General features: G+C 50.9%; 1 protein-coding gene across 2 annotated transcripts; it reads left to right on the forward strand.

Annotated features, from left to right (window-relative positions):
- The first annotated feature begins 6,836 nt into the window (after positions 1 to 6,836).
- Positions 6,837 to 8,539, forward strand: HES4 (hes family bHLH transcription factor 4). Of its 2 annotated transcripts, none has more exons than XM_065037944.1 (4): positions 6,837 to 7,109; positions 7,193 to 7,288; positions 7,384 to 7,471; positions 7,565 to 8,539. In XM_065037944.1, the coding sequence occupies exons 1-4, from the start codon at positions 6,924 to 6,926 to the stop codon at positions 8,149 to 8,151; spliced, it is 957 nt and encodes a 318-aa protein (XP_064894016.1). In that variant the 5' UTR covers positions 6,837 to 6,923; the 3' UTR covers positions 8,152 to 8,539. The 2 variants fall into 2 exon arrangements, with proteins under 2 accessions (XP_064894016.1, XP_064894017.1); XM_065037945.1 differs by having other exon boundaries at positions 6,838 to 7,034.
- Positions 8,540 to 21,540: the final 13,001 nt, after the last annotated feature.

Genomic DNA, 21,540 nt, shown 5'->3' on the forward strand with positions numbered 1-21,540 from the left:
GTGGGTTTGTCTGAGGGGAAGGGTGGGTAAGGAACACCCACTAAAGCACCCAGAAAACACCTGATTTCATCAGCGTTCTAACCAAGATGGACTTCTTTTTCCCCCAAAATATTTATTTTAGGAAGCAAATTAAATGTTCCAGCTCTTTGGGAATTCCATTCTCTCTTCTTGCGGGTGCTCGTCAGGGCTCCCAATGCCTCAGTGCACGGCTTTAAAGGCATTTCTCCCCTCTTTTGGATTAGTGACCCATTCTAACAGGTCTTCATTGACGGGGAGTGTGGGTCTCTCAAAGAGTCCATTGGATACAGCTTTACAAAAGAGTTTAGCCGGAGATGAAGAGTTTACAAAAAAGTTTGTAGGAAACCGTGGAGTCCTTTTAAAAGAGAATAAACTGCCACTGCTGTGTCTGGGTTGAGTTAATCTGATTAGGCCAAACTCATCAACAGCCCCACTGAAAAGAATGAGGCGGGGGGAAAGCAAAGCTGTGGATGGGGCCAGGGAAAAAACCCGGGGACCATTTTACCAGAGAAGTCAAACAAAACCCATTGTTGCGGAGCATGCTTGCCTACAGATGGCAAAATGACAAAGCTTTTCAAAGGCAAAGCAAATAAAATTGATGGCTTTTTTTGTTTTTTCCTTTTCCCCAGGTATATGGGAACAGACACTTAATAAGATTAAGGGAAACCAAAATGAAAGGGGCTGTGGAATACTGTGGGTACTGGTTGTTTGGGTGGCACAGGCCTACGGACTTTACCTATGCGACACAAAACCTTGAGAATAAAAGATGCTAATGTGCATCAGCGATGCTCCCAAGTCTCTTATGTGTATTGTTCCCCCATCCCCAGTTAATACTTGTGCTGTTTCACACTCCCAGAGACAGCAGCACCCAACTTAGTAGAGAAGCACCAAGAACAAGGTGTTGTACAACAGGACAACTGACTGATCCAGGGAGCCCTTGGGAGGCTGTTCCATCCCTCCAGCTGCTCATTTCTCCCCAGGGAAGGAGAAAACCAGCAAAAAAGCGCCATTTTTCAGGTCCCTGCCCCAAACCTGAGGCAGGTCCCAGCGGCTGGTGCTGGAGCTTCATCCCCCCTCAGGCAAAGGGCACAGAAAGGGGGTGATGGCATCACCACACCATCTCATTCTGAGATGTTTATTGTGGGCAAAATAAAAAGCCTAATTTAAAGTCCTGCCAGAAAGTTACATCACCGCCATTACTTTCTTGGGAGATGTTTTAGGCTCTATATTTAGAGCAGCTCGAGTTGTGCTTGGATTTAACATAGGCAGCTCCTTAGCCAATATAATTAAGAACAGTATCAGAGGAAGGCATGTAAGGAGATTTTCTCCCCAAGGCCACCTAATACAGATGTAATTGACTCTATTTTCTGCTTTCTGCACACGGATTGCCGCAACTCAGCCCCTATTATCCGTCAACAAATGAACAGGATCTAGTGAAAGGGACCTCTTCAACCAGGGCTGGTTTGAGAGAATGGAGCACTGGGCTGTGTTAAATCTGGACACAACGCGGCTCCGTTCCCCTCCTTTTTATCTCCACCGCCTTTTCAAGATGTTTTCCAGTGAAGGGTAAGTCAGCAAATATGTGTTTGGGCAAAGAGTTGGTGCTTGCTAAAGAAGAGAACATCTGTCTCAATCAGCTGGTGTATTCTATGGCTGCAGCTCCACGGCTCTCAGCACGGGAAGACAAAACCAGCGCGACGCCTTCAGAAAGGTTTTTTGTGTACGAGTTGCGATTTTCTTTCGCTAAAATTCCCAAGGGCGGGGAAGGAGGAAGGGAGGTGAGAAAAGAAATTAAACCCCATTTGCTTCATAGTCAAAGAGCCCCGGCAAATCTCAATTTCTAATGTTGCAAAATCCCTCCCGCGTTACCAGCGTTGCGCTCCCACAGCCAGTTTCGCAGCCCTGAAAAGGATGTCCTTAATAGCAGCAGGCACAATGAATAGTAGTTTATTAGCACAGACGGTGATTTTCTTCGAAATATCCCTGTGTTTAGCTGAAAGAGCCATGATAATTCCTGGGAGCGAAAAGGATGCTGTGGGTTTATTCTAATTTACTCCTGTGCGCGGTGTCGGTGCAGCCCGAGCGGGCAGCGCGTGTCGGACGCAAGGGACGTGCCAGGAACGTGGAAGTGCATGGAAATCAGAGAGTGCAAAACCAAGCAAATGGGGGAAACTTTCCGCACACCCCAAAACACAGGTCAAAAAAGAGCCTTTGCCTCGCCAGACCTGGCCTTGGTAGCCCTGGTAGCAAAACTTGGCCCTGGGATTGCAGGCGCCCACAAAACTGCTCTGTACTCCCCCAAAAACGCAATTGGGGTTGTCTGTTGCAAGTCATACGACCCCGATAATTAATTTTCAGCTGATTAGAGAAGCAAACCGCAGAGGGACAAAAGAGGCCGCGCTAGGTTTGAAAAGGATGCTCGGGGCAGAAGGCTGTACTGTAATTTGTTACACATTATACTCGGCGAAAGAACCTCCTCACAATCTGCCAGCCCCTTAATGTCTTAATTTCTCCTTCGGCATTCCCTTTTGACACACTATCCCGAGTGATGTATGGCGGGGGGGGCGGGATGATTGCATGGGATCAAGCGGAGGGAAATCCAGGAGGGATTACAGCCCAATCCCTGGGCAAACAGGGCTTGGAGAGGCTGAACACAGCCCCAGCTGTCTGCCCAACAATGCCCCGAACAAACAGCGCCGGGGAACAAGGCACGGCCAGGGGCACAAACAGGCAGGATTGGGGAAAAGGAGACAAAACCCTGCATTCAGCCCCCTGGGACCTCTGAGCCTTTTATGAGCCTTTTCACCCCAGCTGCAAAGCTCCTTTTTTTTTTTGAGTCGTGCTTCAAAATTTTAGAAGCTCGGCTGTAATAAAACTGGGTTTAGCGATCAAAGAGAGCTGGAGATCCCGCGCGTAGCCGGGCTGGGCAGGGACAAGTGGAGACCGCCAGGACCACTTTGTCCTCTTGTGTTCTCTCTCATCTCATCAAACACCAATATTAGGATTAATAACCCATCTCATGTCGCCAATCCTCAGGCGGAAAGGACCTTTAAGCTGTTTTTTTTATTAAAAAAAAATACAACATGTATGAACATGATGGTTTTTTAAGTGTTTAGGATTAAATATATAGGCCATGCTCAGAGAGGAATCACAGGGACTTTTCACATAAGCCCTAAGAAGGAAAATCCCAGGTCTCCAACCAGAGAGAGTTGAAAGGCTTTCCCTTCCCAGTGCACATGCAGGACAGGTTGTCAGCGACACAAACTATAAAACCCAAATTATACTAAGCTGGAGCAGCACTAACTGCAAGTGAACAATTGCAGGAGCGTAGTATTAAACGCAAGTGAGTAATTTCATTCCGGTTGCGCTGGAATTTGCCAATTATGCTTTTTGTCTCTTTAGCATCTCCTGCGGACCTTTCTATTACCAGTGCGGCCAGAGCCAACACGGAGGGTGGCGGAGGGGAAGGCGGGTGGTTTGTGTCCCATCCTGTCACCATTGTGCAGGCTAAATTGCCACTAAAGGGATGTAAAATATTGCAGAGGGGGCCCTGCTGGGAAATATCCCATGTCCTTTAAAAGCGCTGCCTCGACAGCCCGCTGAACCCCAAAGGACGAGTGCGACGGGATGATTCACCCGCAGAATCTAATTAATAAATTAATTTAGCCAATGCAAAGCTCTTTTCTAGCATGAGTGTTACTGGGCATGTCAGTGCCCCCAAAGAATCACTGCAAGAACAAGGTTCCAAATTGCAGTTGAGCTTTTCTCCCCGTTCTGGGAAGGGTTTGCAATCAGCTTCTGGCTCATTATCTACAATTTGCAACATCATGTAAATGTGGGCTTAGGTAGGAACAGACTTTGTGCAAAGCAACACGGTTATCTGCAAAATACCAATCCTGGAGTAAAACACAATTCTGGTTTAATCTGAAGTGACTTAAAGAAATGAGTCTTGCCCCAGCTTTCACTCAGCTTTGAAACATGAACATGTTTGGAATTCGAGGAGAAAGGATGAGTTTTGGGTCAGGGCTTTAGAATGACAACAATTCTCCCAACTTGTCACACGGAGAAGAATTGTCCCTGGAGAGGAGCAGAGTCAATAATCACTGCTCCCAGCCTGGGAATTGCATCATTTGATGTAGATTCTGTTGAAAAACTCACTCATTTAATGATTTTTTTTCACTGGAATTATGTAATTAACGCATTCTGAATTAACTGTCAAAGAAGGGCCGCTATTTTTGTTATTAGTTATTTCCTCACAGTGTTTTTACACAAGTAAGGGAGATTGGACAAAGGCCTGTTGTTCTGCATTTTATTGGTCTCACGAGGAAACAGATTCCTGAACCTTTCCAATGAGACTTATAAAGCAAACACTTATTATTCTTCAGTAGGACAACATGCACCTCGGTGCGTTCTTTGCAAAGGAATAAACCCGACTTCGTGGGCATTTGGATAAGTAGCACTTAGGCAAAAACACAACACACCTCCCACAAACCAAAGAATTCACCATTCAGCCAAAACCTGCTGTTTCTGTGGTCACATGCGTGTCAGTGTGATAGAGGAAAAGGATCCTGAAATAAATGTATTCCCGTGGATCCTTTGATGTCTGCAGGAGGATGATGCGCACAGCACATCTTCTGCGCGTTTTGCAGCCTGGATGTGGCAAACCAGCTCAAATTGCACCTGAAATGAAACGCTCAGAATTGGCAACGAGAACAGGGATATTTCTGAGATTCTGGGAGTCCGGGACACGTTCCAGGCGCTTGTGCTGCTTCTGGCGTCCCTTGGTGAGGATGGAGGGGGTGACATTGGCCACCAAAACCGTTGTCCCCATGCCCCAGTTGCCACTGGGATGTCTCCGCATCCCAGTGCAGCAGCAAGTGCCAGGAAATGCAGAAATCACAGCGCTGGCTGCAGAAGCGGTTAAGGCGAATGGAATGATTCATCGGAGCAAATTAAAAGCAAAGCACAAGATGGGCCAACAATAGGGATTAAGGACGTGGTTACGTTCTCCTCCTCCAAAAAAAATCTCCCCAAACTAAGCCACGTCGTGCTTGGTTTTCAGAGGGAGAACGCGTTTTAATACGAGTTTTCAAAATTTTAGCAACTGACTCTTTCATCCCTGCCTCAAAATTGGTAAGAAAAGGAAAAAAAGGCATAATGCGTTTCAGGCCAAGATAGCATTCTGAATTTCAGATGATGCTGGTCTATGGAAAGCTAATACCCAATTTATGATTATTAAAAGATTTAAGCCTGCAGCACAGAGATTTTATACGTATGCACCATTCTCTACAAAAATAGGTCTTTAAATAGGCAGGTTTTGAAATTAGCCAAGAGCTCGAAGGCTGCTTAATGATCGTACTTCCATATTAAAGGCAGTTATTTGGGAGCAGAGGAGCTGCCCAATGCAGGGAAGCTCAGCCTGGCGCGGTGTCACACGCCTGGCATGGCGCTGGATACCGGAGCAGAACGCCGGTTTAACAGCGAGAAGTGGGTGCAAGAGACGCAAAGGCTCAGCGGGGGCTGCGGTGGGTGCACCGAACCCCCCGTCCCACATCCCACTGGGGGGACGCAGCTTCCAAGCCCCATCAGTGCGTCAGTGCACGGGGAATCTCGCCATGGAGGGTGATGGAAGGGGGTGTCTTCAGGTTCTTGGGGGGGGATCCTGACCTTTCCTGACCAGCTAAAGCCCAGGGGGGTCGCAGGGTGCTAAAAACATGGAATATTTGGGGTTGAAGGGACCTTCAAAGCTCCCCCAGTGCCACCCCCGTCATGAGCAGGGACATCTTCAGCAGCTCAGGTTGCTCAGAGCCCCATCCAGCCTGGCCTGGGATGTCTCCAGGATCAGGAGAAGGCGCTGGGGGCTCCGCTTGTCTCCCCCCGCCGCTTTGCCTTCGGCCTCCCACGCCGCGTGCGCTGCGCACACATCCGCGCAGGTGCCTTTTTCCCCCCGCGGCTCCCACGCGTGCCCGCGGGCTCCCGAGCGCCGCGCACCGGCACGTCTCCCAGCGCCGCTGCACACGGCGGCGGAGCGCGGCGGAGCTTGCCGAGCGCGGCCTCAGCGGGCGGCTCCGCTCCCCGGGCGGGAAGGGCGAGCGGCGGCGGCCCCGGGCGCGGCGGGGCGGGGTTTTCCCATGGGGGGCGCGCCCGGCGCGCGGGCCCGGGAGCGCCCTGGCACGTGCTCCGGCGCGGGGGGGGCCGCGCCCCGGTAGGCGGAGGCACGAGCGCCGCCGCTCGCCCGCCCGCCTGATTGACAGCGGAGGCGGCCGCCAGCCAATAGGCGGCGAGCGTCGCCAGCAGACCTCCGCCCATTGGCCGCCCGCGGGCCGTGGCCTCGCGTGCCGCGCCAGCCGCCGGGACGGGGCCGCTGCCGCCGCATCCTCCTCCGCCCGCCGCACCGCGAGGGGCGCGCCCGCAGCTCCCCGGGGCTCGCCGCCCCCGTCGCCAGCGGGGTGTCACAAACAGTGCGCGGGAGAGGGGAAGGAAAAGAGGGAGGGGCGGCTCGGTCAGGGCGCGGGGGAAGCAGCGTGGGGCAGCCCCCGGGAGGCCGGCGGTGCCCGGGGCAGCCCCGCCCGCTCCGCCTCCTCCTCCTCCCGCAACACCATCCGCCGCCCCCACGTGGCCGCGCGCTCGGCGGGCGCCGGGCGGGCCGGCGCGCGCGTGACGGACAGGCGGCGGGGCGGCAGGCCAATGGGAGCGCGGGCGGCGCGGCGGCCGGGCCCGGACCGCGCGCTGATTGGCCGGTGAGAGTGTGGGAACGGCCGCGGCGGCGGTTTCACACGAATCCGGAGCCGCCGCCGCCGGGTATAAAGGACCGGGGGGGCGCGTTCCGCCGGCACTGTCGCTCCTGCCGCCGCCGCACGCGCCCCGCGCCCGCCGCACACACGCGCCCGCCCGCCCGCCGCGCCATGCCCGCCGATACGGGCATGGAGAAACCCACCGCCTCGCCCATCGCGGGGGCGCCGGCCAGCGCCAGCCACACGCCGGACAAACCGCGGAGCGCCAGCGAGCACCGGAAGGTAAATGGCGGGTGCCGGTCGGGGAGCGGCGGCAGCGGCGGCGCTGGATGGCGGCGAGCCCGCGGCCGTGCTGAGGTCGGTGCTTGGGGACGGGGTGGGGGATCGGGCGGGGAGGGAGCGGAGCGGGCAGGGGCTCACCGGCCGTGCTCTCCCCGCAGTCCTCCAAGCCCATCATGGAGAAGCGGCGCCGGGCGCGGATCAATGAGAGCCTGGGGCAGCTGAAGACGCTCATCCTGGATGCGCTGAAGAAGGATGTAAGTGGGGCTGGGGGACACGGTGGGGATGCTGCGGGACACGGGGGAAGGGGGAAGGGAACGGTAGCCCTGACAGCACCGCGCTCCTCCCGCAGAGCTCCCGGCACTCCAAGCTGGAGAAGGCGGACATCCTGGAGATGACCGTCAAGCACCTGCGGAACCTGCAGCGGGCGCAGATGACGGGTAAGCACAACCTGCCCACCCCCGGGGGGGCTCCAAACTGAGGGCTGGGGACCGGGTGCTGGGGACCTGCCGCTCACCCGCTCTACCCTCCAGCCGCACTTAGTGCCGACCCCACCGTCCTCGGCAAGTACCGGGCTGGATTCAACGAATGCATGAACGAAGTGACACGGTTCCTATCCACCTGTGAAGGGGTGAACACTGACGTGCGGACCCGCCTGCTCAGCCATCTCTCGGCTTGCCTGGGCCAGATTGTGGCCATGAACTACCCACCGCCACCGCCGTCCGGCCAGCCCGCACATCTGGCGCAACAACCTCTGCACGTCCAGCTGCCCCCTGCAGCAGCTGGAGCTGTGCCCGTCCCTTGCAAACTGAACCCTGCCGAAGCCCTGTCCCCCAAGGTCTACGGGGGCTTCCAGCTTGTCCCTGCTACCGACGGCCAATTTGCTTTTCTCATCCCGAACCCAGCCTTCCCTCCCAGCTCCGGACCGGTTATTCCCCTCTATGCCAATGCCAACACCAACGTCCCAGTGTCCACGGGCAGCGGCTCAGGGAATGCGGCCGCCACCCCATCAGCATCCCCGGTGCAGGGGTTGACATCATTTGGGGGCAGCATTGTTCCAGCGTCCCAGGCGGGGAGTCCCATCGCAGAGCGCAGCGAATCGGTCTGGAGGCCTTGGTGACTTGTCTAAAGCCATTTCACCCCCCCGCGCCTCCCCCCAGCCAGAAAACTCTTCTGTTGGCTCCGTTGTATGGAGCCCTGTTATGTTTGGAGTTTTTTTTTAAAGCAGATTTAAACAGAAAGGGAAAAAGGACCTTGCTATGAACATGCTATTTATTATTTTCAGAGGTTGGGATCTTGACTTGTATTTTTACTCCTTTAAAATGCCTTTATTTGAGATACTTTTTTTAAAAAAAAAATAAATAAATAAGAAATAGTTTTGTAACAAATATTCAAAAGTATAATGCCAAAGTTGTTTGTATCCTGTTTGTGTGTGTGTGCGTGCCTGTGTCGAAGACTTCCAAGAAAAGAAATGCAGGTGTTTAAATAAATAAACTCTTTGAAATAGATTTAATTTTTTCCCCCCTTTCATTTTGTTGGATGAGAGTGGGTAGGGACAAGCTCATCTTACCCAAAAGTAGGAGCAAACTTTATGACCTCAAATAGGGCTGTTGGAAGTGATTCCCGTGACAAAGAGCTGGGGGGAAGGTGATGGGATTGAGGGGGGTCTGGCAGCATTAAATGTCTCCTGAGAGCTTTGCAAGTGTGATGTTCCCACCCAGAAGAAACAGAGTCCTAAAAATTGCTCCTGGGACCTGAGGAAATGCCTCCTGCCTGCTCAGAGAGCTCCTGGAATACACAGCTCAGGTTTCCCTCCTTCCTACCTTGCACAGGGATTGCTTGTGGGGGGGGTTGGTGTGCGCAAAAGTTACTATCAGGCCTACAAAAGAGGCAAGAGAGTCTGTCCCCATTGTGAGGAGGGTAATTAGAAGGTATAAAGGGTCTCATCGAGTATGCAGCGGGCTCTTTGGGAAGTTGGGAACCCTATTGAAACGCCTGGGAACTCGGAGCTGAGGGTTAATGTGTGTCTTTTTTTTCTCTCGACACTCTCATTGACAGGGCCAGATAGACTCTGATACTCAATGCTGTTGTAAATTCAATTGCCTGGCCTCACAATGCCCACCTCATAAAAGAGAATAACTTGGGGTTGTGGCTTTTTTTTTTCTCCTCTTTTTCCAGTAAGCAAGAGAATTGAGGAAAAGACAGTTTTGCCACCCATTCTGACTCACCCCCAGCACTTGAATCCTGGCCAAGTGGAAGCAATTGCAGCCTCACACACACAGAATTAACCACTTCCAATTGTCACCAATTAATAAGGCCGTGGTGTGGAGAAAGACCATTAGGAGTGAATGCACAGTACAGCCGGGAAAGCTTTGTGTGCTTCGCTCCAAATTTATGAGGTGGGGCTATCGTGTAATCTCGGCGAGCAGAGCCAACCGCTGACATGTGTGCACAGCAAAGCCACAGCCAGAGGCACAACCTCCATCCTCAGGGATCCCCGGAGCCAAAACCGTGTTCTCCTGCTCCCCCCTCCCCAAAACCTGGGTTTTTCCTGGGCTGGGTTGGGTCACAGTGACACCGGCAGCATTTCACAGCTCACAGAACGACCTGATGTTCGCAGAACATCCCACTGATACAATCAAGCCTCAGGATTTGTTTCTTTAGAACAGAAATGCAATTTCATCTTTCAAGGTCTAGTTCTCTCAGCAATCAGCATCTGTGAGAACGTTGCCTATGTGTTGGGTGGGGGTATGTAAAGCAGATTATTTGCTTCTGAAGGATTTCTTACACCTTCGTGAGATTTTGGCCAAGGTTAGGGGCGGGAGCGCAGGCTGCTTGGAACCTGGTACCACTCCAGCCCAGCAATTCCTCTGCACCACAGCGTGGGCAATCGATCAACGCTGAGAGTCCCTCCGTGGCAGGACCAGAACTGGGTATCCATTTGAATCAGGAGCTTCCCAGGAGGTTTTGTTATGCAATCACAGACATAAAATCATGTTACAGCAATTCTCTTTCCATCCCCCACAGCCGGTTCCTACCCCTCCTCTCTGTGTCTGAAGAAGGCTCGGAGAGCAGATGAAAGCCTGCCTGTCGCCTGCCTGTAACCAAATCCATCCCTGAGGCAGCACCACGGCTCTGGACTTGTCCCTCACTGCCCAGTCCCCTCCACACCACCCTTAGATTCAGCAAATTCCTTTTCTTGACAAGGTACCCAGGCCAAAAATGAGGCTGCCAAGTGCTGTGTTGCTGAGTTCAGGCACAGAAAAAATAAATAAATAACAAATCTGAGTGGGTTTGGAATGATTGCAGCAGCGCAAACATGACACACGCCACGGCGTTCCTCTGGGACGCTCATCTCCCAGCACCACACACGCAGTCAGTCACTTCTCTGCCTCTTTGGTGAGGCCCTGAGATGCCAGCACATCAGGCACCACTGTCATCTCAGCCTCCACGAAAACAAGCAGAACCCCAGCGCTCTGTTTTCACGCCCTGTGCTGCCACCTGCTCTGCTTTTGGCCTCTGGCAAGTCATAGACTTCTCCATGCCTTGGTCTGGTGGTACAGGAGCTGGACACAAGGTGCATGGCACCCACAAACATGCATTGCAGAAGCTCAAAATCCTTCTGCAGCAAGGGATGGTGTACCCTTCACCTCCAAACTGCTTCAGATGTACAACGCTGCCTCTATCCCTTTGTCTGCCCTTGGGTTGTACCCAGACCCTCTACTTCTGCAACTGCTCTTCTGGCCCTGCCAGGATATTCCTCTACAATTGGAAGGGGTTTTCTATACAGCTCCTTTTCCAGATTGTGCTAAATTTGATCTTATCCCTTTAAAGGCACAGTAGAAGAGCAGTGTGCAAGTGCTGAAAGGTAAAAGTCCAAAGGGACGGACACAGAGCCAAAGCGATAATGTGCCGGCAGCCCGTGGGTGTAATGGCACGACCTGGGTGCGGTGGAGGAAGGCGAGGTGGGAGGAAGACTGCGGTGAAACCCAGCCAGCCCATGATGCCTCCTTCGGCTGAACTTCACTGCTACGGCTCCACCTCGTTCCGAGGGAAAAGATCCAGAGATAGATGTTAACCAGCCATTTCCAGGTTGAACAGAGCAGGGAATTTTGCAAAACTCAGTGGGATGTTTAGCTCTTTGTCCACAGCACTGCAGCACCAACAAGCATCCCCTGAGATGTCAGTGAAAGAAGAGCATCCCCCATAAAATCCCAGGCAAGAAGCAAAGATCCTTTCAGCTCCACCAGCCAGAAAAAAACACCTGGGAAAAGCACCCAAGGCTTCAGCTGAAGACTTTTTCCCTTCCCATCTCCTGCTGCCTTTGCATCCTGCTTATGAGTTTCCCAGAGAGGAAATTTCCTGGGGTTTTCCTCCTGCCTGGGCTCCGCTCCCTGCCCCGCACAGCTGCTTCCTCACCCTCCTCCTCCTCCAACCACAGCTCCATCTCCTTCCCCACCCGGGGGGGCAATGCAGTCCCCAGCACCAGGCAGGATGGGCACCAGGAAAAGCCCAGGGGGTGTCCAAGACCTGGAGGAGCTGCCCACCCTTCCCTTTCCACATGGGGTCTTATGTCCCGTGCTTTCCCAGCAGCTTTGCTGCAAGGCAACCAAGGGCTGCGTGGGGGGCTCTGGGGTTGTGTCCCCATTTTTCCAGCCTGGGACAGGGAGATGTGGGTATTCCCAAACAGGCGAGCCCACCCCACCTCATCCTTTTGGATCCTGCATCCCAGAGACCCTTCGATGAGAGGGACCGGTTCCCTCCCGCTCAATGGATGCAGCCAGATTTACTCAGGCTGTTAAGTTGATTAATTGAAATGAAGTTCCTCCAGAGAATCGGCATGTTCTTTGAGGTCAGGGTCACAACACTGAGACGCTTAATCAGATCTTTCCATTTAGCCCCTCTTAGGCAGGCTGGAATGCAGGCTCTTTCAAAGCAAGGCAGTTGGCGCCAAATTTCTGCTCTGCTATCTTGCCTCTTCCATTACATTTAACCAGCACATCCATCATTATGAAATAAAATCCAACTCTACAAATCCAGCTCAGGTGATCTCACCTCAACCAAAGCCGGTAGGAAAGAAAACAACCCCATCCTGGACTTGATATTGCTGTTGTTTTAAAAAGCGACACAGAATGGCGCGGAAAGGGTAACTGTCACTCAACATCGGTCCTTTCGGAGAAAGGGGGCAGATGTTTCTGTGCGGATAACAAATTCCTTTATCTGACTGAAGCATTTCTCTGGGGAAGGTGGAGGAGGTTATTATAAGGTTACCCCGAACTATTGTTAAAGAAAGGGGTTTTCATTGCAATTCAAGAGCCCATCATATTACCCAGAGATAAATCACTCCTGTTGGGCTGTGGAACAGCTCCTACGTCAGACACACCAGATCCCACACACATTAAAAGCGCTGAAAGCTCGTCCATTGTATAATTGATCTGCCAGAAATTAGCATCACCAATTAGCACACACACTTCTGGGGAGCCCTTCCATTCCTTCTGCAGCCCCTGTAAGCAGAAGGATGTTTCTACCATCTGAATGCATTGATTGAAAATAACAGAATTGTTCTTATTTTATCAGATGATGTGGGGCCACTATCTCCATTTTGCTGCATAGCATGATATTTATAAATTCAGTGGCAGAATTAAAAGCACAATCAATATATGTGCATCGCAACTTTAGGCAGAGCTGCACAAGCAATTAAGGAACCCCCAAGATCTTGGTAATGCCAGCAAGTGTGGGGACATTCCCCCCCAAACCAACCCTTTCCCATCCACTACTCTAACAAGTCTATATCACAGACACCTACGAGATGTGGATCTTCATCAGGCACAACCAGCTCTCAGAACTTTAAGGAATTTTGGTCTTCAAGGACTGCTGAGTTTTGTTCTTTAAAAATCAACCTATTTAAAGGCACCATATACCGAATACCAACATAAAACCTGTCAGTGGGTCCTTCATGAGGTACCAGTCCTTAGTGTAGGTTTTTCAGCTTTAGTCTTTAAACTAAAAAGCTTTTAAACTAGTTCAATCCCACTGGGCTTCTCCATCAGTTGGAGACGCCTCTTTGTGAGGTGGAATCACCCCGCTGGTTTGGCCACAAACTGGGGAAAACTGGCTCTTCCACAAGTGGTTCAACTGGAGAAAGTTACTTTACATCCTCTTAAGTAACCTGTTGCACTTTGGAGACGGCACAGACAAATCTATGGAGTATGTAGGAATATATTCTACAGTAATTTCCTACCAATAACTACTTTGTTGTTTATATTTCTTGCATAATAATAATAATAAAAAAAATCAATGATGTGTCCACAGTTTATTGCTGACTGCATCAGACGGCAAACAACTCACATCTGTCTTTGCACTTATTAGTGTTTTCTGACTCGTTAGCAGCCAGCTCTGGGGTGCCTTTCTGGCTACTTGCAGGATCACGCACATCTGGATATAGATATTGCCCATGCAGAGCTGAGCATGGACAACAGATGCCTGTTTGAACAGCAGAACTTCTCTTAGGCACATATTTGCAAACAGGCTTGTTTTCAAAGGGGAGAAAAGATTTCAAGGCCAAAAACATAAAAACAGGCTGCAGCAGATGGAAGGAAGGCATGAAAACCCACGTAGGTTTAACAAAGGCCTAAGTCAGGGTCTCTGAGCAGCCCATGTGTGTTTTTGACAGCACTTGGGTGCTAAAGCAGCTGAGAAATCCTGGGTGCAGAGGCTCTGCCACCCATTCCACATCCCTGGGGAGTGACAGGGCAGGTGAGGAACCATGGAGCAGCGTGGGTGGCATGGTGTGAAGGCAAAAAAGCTTTCCCCAGACATCTAAAATCAATTAGCAGCATTTACAAGCTATATTTAACTCTGTTTCTGAAAGCAGTGAGTTCTTGGTTTACAGTTTGCTCATTAAGGCTGTTTACATGTCTAGAGATTGTTCTCCCCCCCAAATCTGGAGAAGAAAAAACAAGTATGAAGTACTCTGCTCACAAAGGGGCAATTGCTAGAGGACAGATTTTCTCTGGGAAGACAAAGCAGCATCAGTTTGGAGAGAGTGGGTCAGACTCTGATCTTGCGGTTGATATCATTGAGTTCAGAACTTGGCTCCTTGTATAGAAGGAGGATAAAAATTATACCATAGACACTGGTATGTTGGCATCAACTTAAACCTCATGCCAAGGAATGGGACCCTGCTCTTCAAGTCACTGGTGCCCAAAGAAATGAGAGAGGATGTGAAGAACGGACATAGCCAGCAAGTGAATTTTTAGCATATTTTGCTTTGTGAACAGCTTTTCCCACTCTAAGTCCAAACGGGAATTATTTTCCATCACTGCTGACCGTCCCTTTCTTTGCAGAACAACTTTGGAAAGACGACAGCACAGAGCCATACATAAAAGCTACGAGACGACACACGCTGTTAAGATTCAAATAGACTAAGACACATCTATTGCCTGGTTATTTTTAGCGAGGACCAAAGTGCAGCGACCTGGCTGTTGGGAGGGTAAATTCAACTGCCTTGGAGCAACTCGACTTGATTGGGAAGAACGAGCTGTTAGAAACGATCCTGGCTGGTGAGGGTTTCACCTACTAACATGACTCGTGCTACAGACCTCACTGCTGAAGTGGAATAACCTTCTGTCCCAGCACATTTATAATTCTTGAAGTGCCCTGGCCCCTGGCTAGAGCAGAACTGAAGAACTGTGCCCCTTGCACATCTGTGGTTCTGGAAGCACAAGGTCAGCCCGCTAACAAGAGACATAGCAACATCCTTTAGAGGCTTTTTCTCCTTTCACTTACTACTGTTAAACCAGCTGATAGCACGTGTTAGTATAAGGCAAGCTAATGCAACTTTGCTGGAAACAGAGGTCTGCTCTCAGAGGAGTGTGACTCAGTGACACTCGCAGGAGGTGTGCGTGCAACCTGCATGAAAACCCATGGGTTAGCTTTACTCCAAGTAGTAGGAGTGCAGGACATCCAGCAACCTGGCCCAAAACAGTTAATTTAACAAGTCACTGTATTTTCATATCACTTTAAACCTAACTGTGGTTATTGAGTCGTGACTTCATTCCCAAGCTCTGTTTTACACGCAGCTGTTCTCAGAAGGGAACTGCCCTACCGGCATTTATTGGGTCCCGAAACGTGTGCCTCTTTGGGATCATATAGCATGGGCAGGCTGGCTCCAAGCTGATCAAGATTAACCAGAGTCTTTCCATTCCACTGATTTCTATGGCCAGTGAACTAGTATGTGAACTCAATTAAGTGGTAATAGAAACTTCCATTCAGAGCTCATCCCAACTTTCTTTTAGCTGACAGGCATGGGTCACTCTCTACTTACTGCCTCCTTTTTCCACCCAGTTCTTTGCAAAGGAGGATTTGAGCTGGTTCTTATGGAAAATAAGAAAGCAAGATGCCAAGTGAGAGAGCTCTTCCCAAACTCTCACAGCCTGTGTAAAAATTTGCTAAGCCACCATATCTTGGGGCTTTCTAATGAAAGGCCTTCAGAGGTCTGCTCCTCTGCAGTGGTTTTCTCCCCATACATACATATTTCTTTGTGAACCTGCTGCCTCAAATTCCTTCAGAAGGGTTTGGACGGAAATTGATACAGCCTGGTTTTATTTGCTGACCCTCCAGGATTTGTCTGACCAAGGTCCATCGGCCTCCACCCCCCTTCCGCTGTCAAATCCTATATCTCAGGTTAACAGGGATGCAGAAGAGCGCGTGTGCCCGAGACGAGCTGAAAAATGATTTGTTCCAACCATCTCATAATATATGGATGATGGAAGTCTCCCACTGATGACCTGTCAGGCAGCACTGCAGCACTGGGTGCCGGATGGGATGACACATTCACAGATAACAAACTTTGCTGTCAATCACTCGCGTTGTTAGACGTGGACTTGATGTGACAGCTATGGCTAACAACAGTTTTGATTGGCATGTATACGAATTGCAGAATATGGAATGTGAATAGAAACAGGACTCATCTCCAACTGGACATAGCCCTTGCGCATTTTAAAACCCAGGGCAAAATGCAAGTTTTAAGGTATTGTGGGCAGAGCACCTTGCCGTAGTGCTGGGCTGGCATTCGCTTTGATTACCTGTTGGGGAATATTAAGGTCGTTGCTTTCTGTTCGGGCTGTTTCACCCTAGCTGCTAATAGCATCCTGATGGAGAGTCCAAGCGCTGCAGGTGGTAGGGAGACCAGAATCAGCCCCGTGTTGTCATCACCCAGCCCTGCGCTGACACCGCAGCCTGCTGCGACATGCAGGGCTCCTCACGGCCACCACCCGCTAATGAGCCGTCTCCTGATCTCCCCGTTCACCCCAGGACCTGCTGTTTCCTCCAAAACTGCAGCAGCCGCCTGTCCCCACCACAGAGGGCAGGGACCCTTTGGCCATGCTGGCTTCTGCGTGTGGTGTAGTGCTGTGCTCTTTGCCCTGATCTTTGCACCCATACCCCTGTCGATAGACCTGACTCCACCATCCAGAGCCAGGGGTTCCCACTTTGGAGAGCATATAATTCTCTAGAGCAACAGAACCTACTGCTGTTTTGTGGATAATTCTCTAGAGCAATAGAAGCCACCGTTTCTCTAGGGCACCAGAGCTGGTACCTGAGCAAATGCAGCTCAGGAACTCTATTGGGAGCTTTATAGACTCATGGAATCACTTTGGTTGGAAAAGACCCTCAAGATTGAGTCCAGCCATTAAACCAGCACTGGCACTGAACCATGTCCCTAAGAACCTCATCTACACATTTTTTAAACCCCTCAGTGATGGTGACTCCAAGCTTTAGGTTAAAGCAGGGAGCATAAGGCCAGAAAGATGTACACAGACAGCAAACTAATGCAATTTTTGCAATTTTTACTGGCAATAGCCCCATGGCTCATCCTCACCTGGCTGCCACTTCCCAAAACCCAGCTCAGAGGGTGCATCCCTTCAAGGCTGATGCTTTGTAGGCTTTGCTCCATGCTTTCCTGCTGCCTTTCCTCTCCCCTCCCTGAACCCTGGCGGTTATTTTAGGCGAGTGACGGAATCCAGACAGGTCCATCTCCCAGGAGGGCGGCGGAGCAAGGCGAAGGAGGGGAAGTCAGCTGGTGAATCAACGGCAGGCCACGGCACGCTCGGGGACGTGGCTGCGGGGAAGTTATTCATCTTGCAAATTCACCCTTGGGTTCTCCCGGCCTCATTTTCCCACCGCTAAAGTCTATTGTTGGCGTCATTGTGAAGGTATCCTGTCGGAGCTGTCGGGCGGGGAGCGGCCCACCTCCCCGCTGACAGAGGGCAGAAGGCATGGGAAAGTGTCAGCCCTGCCAAGAGCGCAGCCGCTCGCCTCGCGCGCTGGAAACTTGCCGGTGGCAGACTGTTCGTGTCATTACAACACTTAACACGGGAGCAGAGCAGGTTTCACCTATCAACCTGCTGCAGGCAGACGAGGAGGAGGATGGGGAGGAGGATGGAGGGAAGGAGGGGGTGTCCAGAGGGGAAAAGCAGCAGAGAGTCGCTTGAGAGTCTGCAGACCCAGCACTTGTGTCCTTTCTGCCTTCTGTCAGGTATTTAACAGGGTTCACCCAGACAGAAACACTTGCATGGTGTGAATTTTGGGGTTGTCTTATGCAGGGACAGGAGTTAGGCTGGGTGATCCTTGTGGGTCCCTTCCAGCCCGGGACATTCTAGGTGAGGATAATTATGAGAGCGTTACACAAAGCCTCAAACATACTGTTTGTTGTAAATCACATGTGGATGCAGCATGTGTAAAAGGAGATAAAAAGAGGTTTTGGGGCGGGGGAAAGTACAAGTTGCATCTCTTTAAAGGGGAATGAAAGCCCTAGCAGAGCATGAACTGTATTCAGAATATGGAATGCTTTAGAAAACGCAGTGACAGAGAGCCACCAGGGCTCCCTTTCCCATGCCAGAACACAGGGACCACAGCCCCCCTGCCTGTGCACCCCACACCCAGCATCGCCCTCCACTAGGGACATAAATCGCATTTTGAGGGCAGCCCCAGCTTCACATAACCAGCCTGCAGGTTGTGCCAAGATGCAAGGATAAGCACCCAGTACACCAAACCCTCCCAGTCTCTTCCAAGCAGGTCCCGGTGCGATGCGCATCGCTCCAGGGGAGATACATGTGCCTGCACCCTTCTCCAAAACCCTGGGGAGCCTTCAGGGCAGCACTTTGAACGGTTAAGCAGGTACCTTTTCTTTTCCTTTGAATGCTCAGCCTCTTAAATCAAACCTAACTCGGGTTCAGTGCAAACTGACGAGGGAAATCCGGAGCTGCTTGGGGCAAAAGCTAATGTGTTAAGCACTGAGATATAGTCCAGATGTAGAACTCTCCAGGGCCGCAACAGGTCTTTGAGCTGCTTGTTTGACACCTCTGGTTTCGACATTAAAAGTCCCACCGGGGAGGAAATCCTCATGGTCTGAGTTATGTGCTATTTACGGATGGGGCTCTGGGCAGCCCTTGAAAGAGCTTGTAATAAAACCTGGAATAATAGTAAATTATTAGCATAGACTAGGAAAGGGGCTTTATTTTTAAGGCAGCTGGTTTTATGGATTTTTTTTTTAATGCTGGATGAAGATAAAAATCCTTCTGCCTCTGAGGGATAAGAGAATGCAGAAGAGGCAGAGATCTGTGTGAAAGCACCAGGTCCCATTTGGAAAAGCACTCGGCAGGCAATAAAACCGTGTTTCTCCAGCTAAATTGCTTGCATGTGATAGCAGAGGCTTTTCCCCTGCCCAGGTCAGATCTGAGGCTTGCACAGCAGTTACTGGCTGGATGCTTCAGCTTCTTAATCCGAGCCCTGGGAATCTCTCCCTCCTCTCAGAGCCCCGTCCAGCCTGGCCTGGGATGTCTCCAGGGATGTCACATCCACCACCTCTCTGGCCAACCTGGGCCAGTGTTTCACAACCCAGAGCCCTCATCACTTCTTCACCCACGTTCACATGCATTACAGACACAGCCCTCATAATTCTCCCTAACCCGAGCACTTTAAGGATGATCACACAGTGTCTGCATGGCTTTCCTCTCCCCTGACATGACTGGAAGTGGCAGGATTTCTCCTGCCCATCACTGCCTGCCCTTGAGTTGTCTTTATTTTTCCTTCTAGGGCTTTATTTCTTTTTTTCCTTGTCGCTCTGTTTACTTGTTTATTTTCCTCCCCACTTGGTGTTAGCCATTGAGACAGAACATCCAAAGCAGCTACAGGGCTCATTCGAAGGGTGACAGAACTGAAAGGATGTTTTTGTCCTGTTGGTAAGAGATGCTGCTTTAGAGCAGTCACTCCCTTTACATCGAAGGGGACACATCCAGGGAATGCTGTGGACTTCACGGGTGCCAAAGACTTGCAAGGGAGCGCAGTGACAGCTCCATGCCCTCGCAGTGGAGCAAAACAAGGTGCTGATCTACCATTTTCTCAGCCACCCCACTCTCCATCCCCTCCAATATCCCTGTGCAGCCACAGGAGATTTCACACGGCCAGGCTGTGATACTGGCTGCTGCCAGAATGGACTTAATGATAAACGAGGAAAGAGCAGAAGACCTAAATATATACATGAGGCTGGATTTTCTAGAGAGCTCTGCTCACATGTAAGTACTGAAATTAAGTGTCAGAAAAGCACTACATCCCAAAGTTATCCCTGACTCTCTTGGTTGTCTGGCCCACAGAGGTGAAGAGAGGGAATCTGATCTGCTGGGGGATTTGTTTCCCAGGGAGGAAGGAATGAGTTACCTCTCTACATGAAGGAGGGGAAAGGAACCAGGGGAAGAAGAGCAAGGCTGAAGAGAGAAAAAAGGCTTTTCTGCTTATGAGCTGCACCAAAGCATCTCCATTACCCTTCAGCTGTTCCTGGACAACGCACCATATCCTGAGGGTCACAGACTTGGCTGGTGTCACCTGTCACAGTTTCACGCACCTCACTTTAGATTTGCTGGTTTACAACAGTCAAAGCCCATCCCATTCACCCTGCTCATTACAATTGTAGAGGAATAACCCAGAGAGCTTTAGGAAGGATGCAGGGGGACCACCGGTAAAATGCAGCCCCTGCTGATGCTGAGCGTGGCCAAGACCCAAAAGCCGCAGAAATACAGGGGCAAGGGGGAACTTGGGGGTGTCCCAGTGAGGTGTCAGCTCTGTCACACTTCCAAGTCACCCCAAACAGCCCGTCTGAGCAGCTTCCTCCAGCTGATCGCAGAGGCGAGATGCCAATGTCCAAATCCTCATCTCTCTGCCCTGCTGACTCATTTGTGCTCCCGCAAAGGGACCTGCTCATCTCGCCCATCCACTCCCTAACTCAGGTGTGGCTGCATTATTTGCTCAGTGATTACTGAAATAAAACCATCATGAAAAGCAACTCCTTCCACCTCGCTGTTTGTGTCTCCAAGGAAAGAGCATCGCAGACACCTGCACGCTCCAGGTTTGTACCGTGTGCTCCCATTTGTGACCAGTGCAGCTGGCAGGGCGGTGTGGGGAAGGAGAAGACAGAGGAGGAAGGATGTGACTTGTACTAGAGGCATTAACGCAAAGCTGGCCCTGTTTTATTAGAAAATGAGGGCAGGTTAGAGCAACAACTTAAAAAAATTACACATTTCAAACCTATATGTTGCATATAAACACAGGCTGAGCTTCAAAACACAACAGAGCCATTAGAACACATCTGGGTGTTCCAGTTCAGAGCTCTGGCTGCATTTGTGCACAATGCTGTACAAATGCAATATCCTGACCCAGCGAGCCTGGAGCTCCCCAAAGCCAACAGCAGTGAGTTCAGTGGCACCATTCGGCATTGGCGCGCTTATCTTATTCCCCAAAGCAGAGACACCTGCCCCAAAACAACCCCAACACCAATGCCACCCCCAGGGTGACCGACCGAAGGGACAGATCAAGTGCGTTGGACTCTCTCCGTGTGCAACACACACAAGGACCCAACAACAGGAGTGATAGAGGTCATGATATTGTTCACATGCTGCCAAACACCTGGGCAGCAGCCAAACACAAAGATTACACAGTAGAAGGAGATGCAGCCCTTCTCTCTGCCTTTGATGTAGGTTGGGTTGTTTTTATTCTGGCAAATACTGGAGAAAGACAAGTCCCAGAACTCACAGAATAATTTGCAGGCGTTCTGCACAAAGATTTGCTTTTGAAAAACAGAGATTTCACCCTTTCTAAGCAGCGATTCCTTCTCACTTTCATTTCCACACGGTAACATCTTGTGACATTCTGGTGGCTGCAGAGGGGCAGAGCTCTTCTGCCAACTCCACCTGATGTCAAATACAAGCAGCCCAAGAGAATCGGCTCAGGTGTATAACAGTTTATTCTGCCTCTCCAAAGCAATGGAAATTCAAAAGCGAGACACCACGGGATCTTGCTGGGAAAGCCCCTTGGAACACTCAAGCCTCTGAGAACGCAAGCTAACATTTACAGGATGCTTAAAATATATTAAACTAACAAGGATTTTTCTAGGAAAGAAGGCAAATTTGGGTCATGACTACTGTTTGCTCAGAAGAGAGTAGGAAGTCTGTCTGTT

This window comes from Columba livia, chromosome 21, assembly GCF_036013475.1.
Source record: "Columba livia isolate bColLiv1 breed racing homer chromosome 21, bColLiv1.pat.W.v2, whole genome shotgun sequence".
NCBI lineage: Eukaryota > Metazoa > Chordata > Aves > Columbiformes > Columbidae > Columba > Columba livia.

Excerpts from the sequence above, each read along its gene's own strand:
- HES4 (XM_065037944.1), top strand. The coding sequence starts at position 6,924 with ATGCCCGCCGATACGGGCATGGAGAAACCCACCGCCTCGCCCATCGCG. Across the intron at positions 7,110-7,192 it reads GAGCCCGCGGCCGTGCTGAG|TCCTCCAAGCCCATCATGGA; the intron begins GTCGGTGCTTGG and ends CTCTCCCCGCAG. Across the intron at positions 7,472-7,564 it reads GCAGCGGGCGCAGATGACGG|CCGCACTTAGTGCCGACCCC; the intron begins GTAAGCACAACC and ends TCTACCCTCCAG.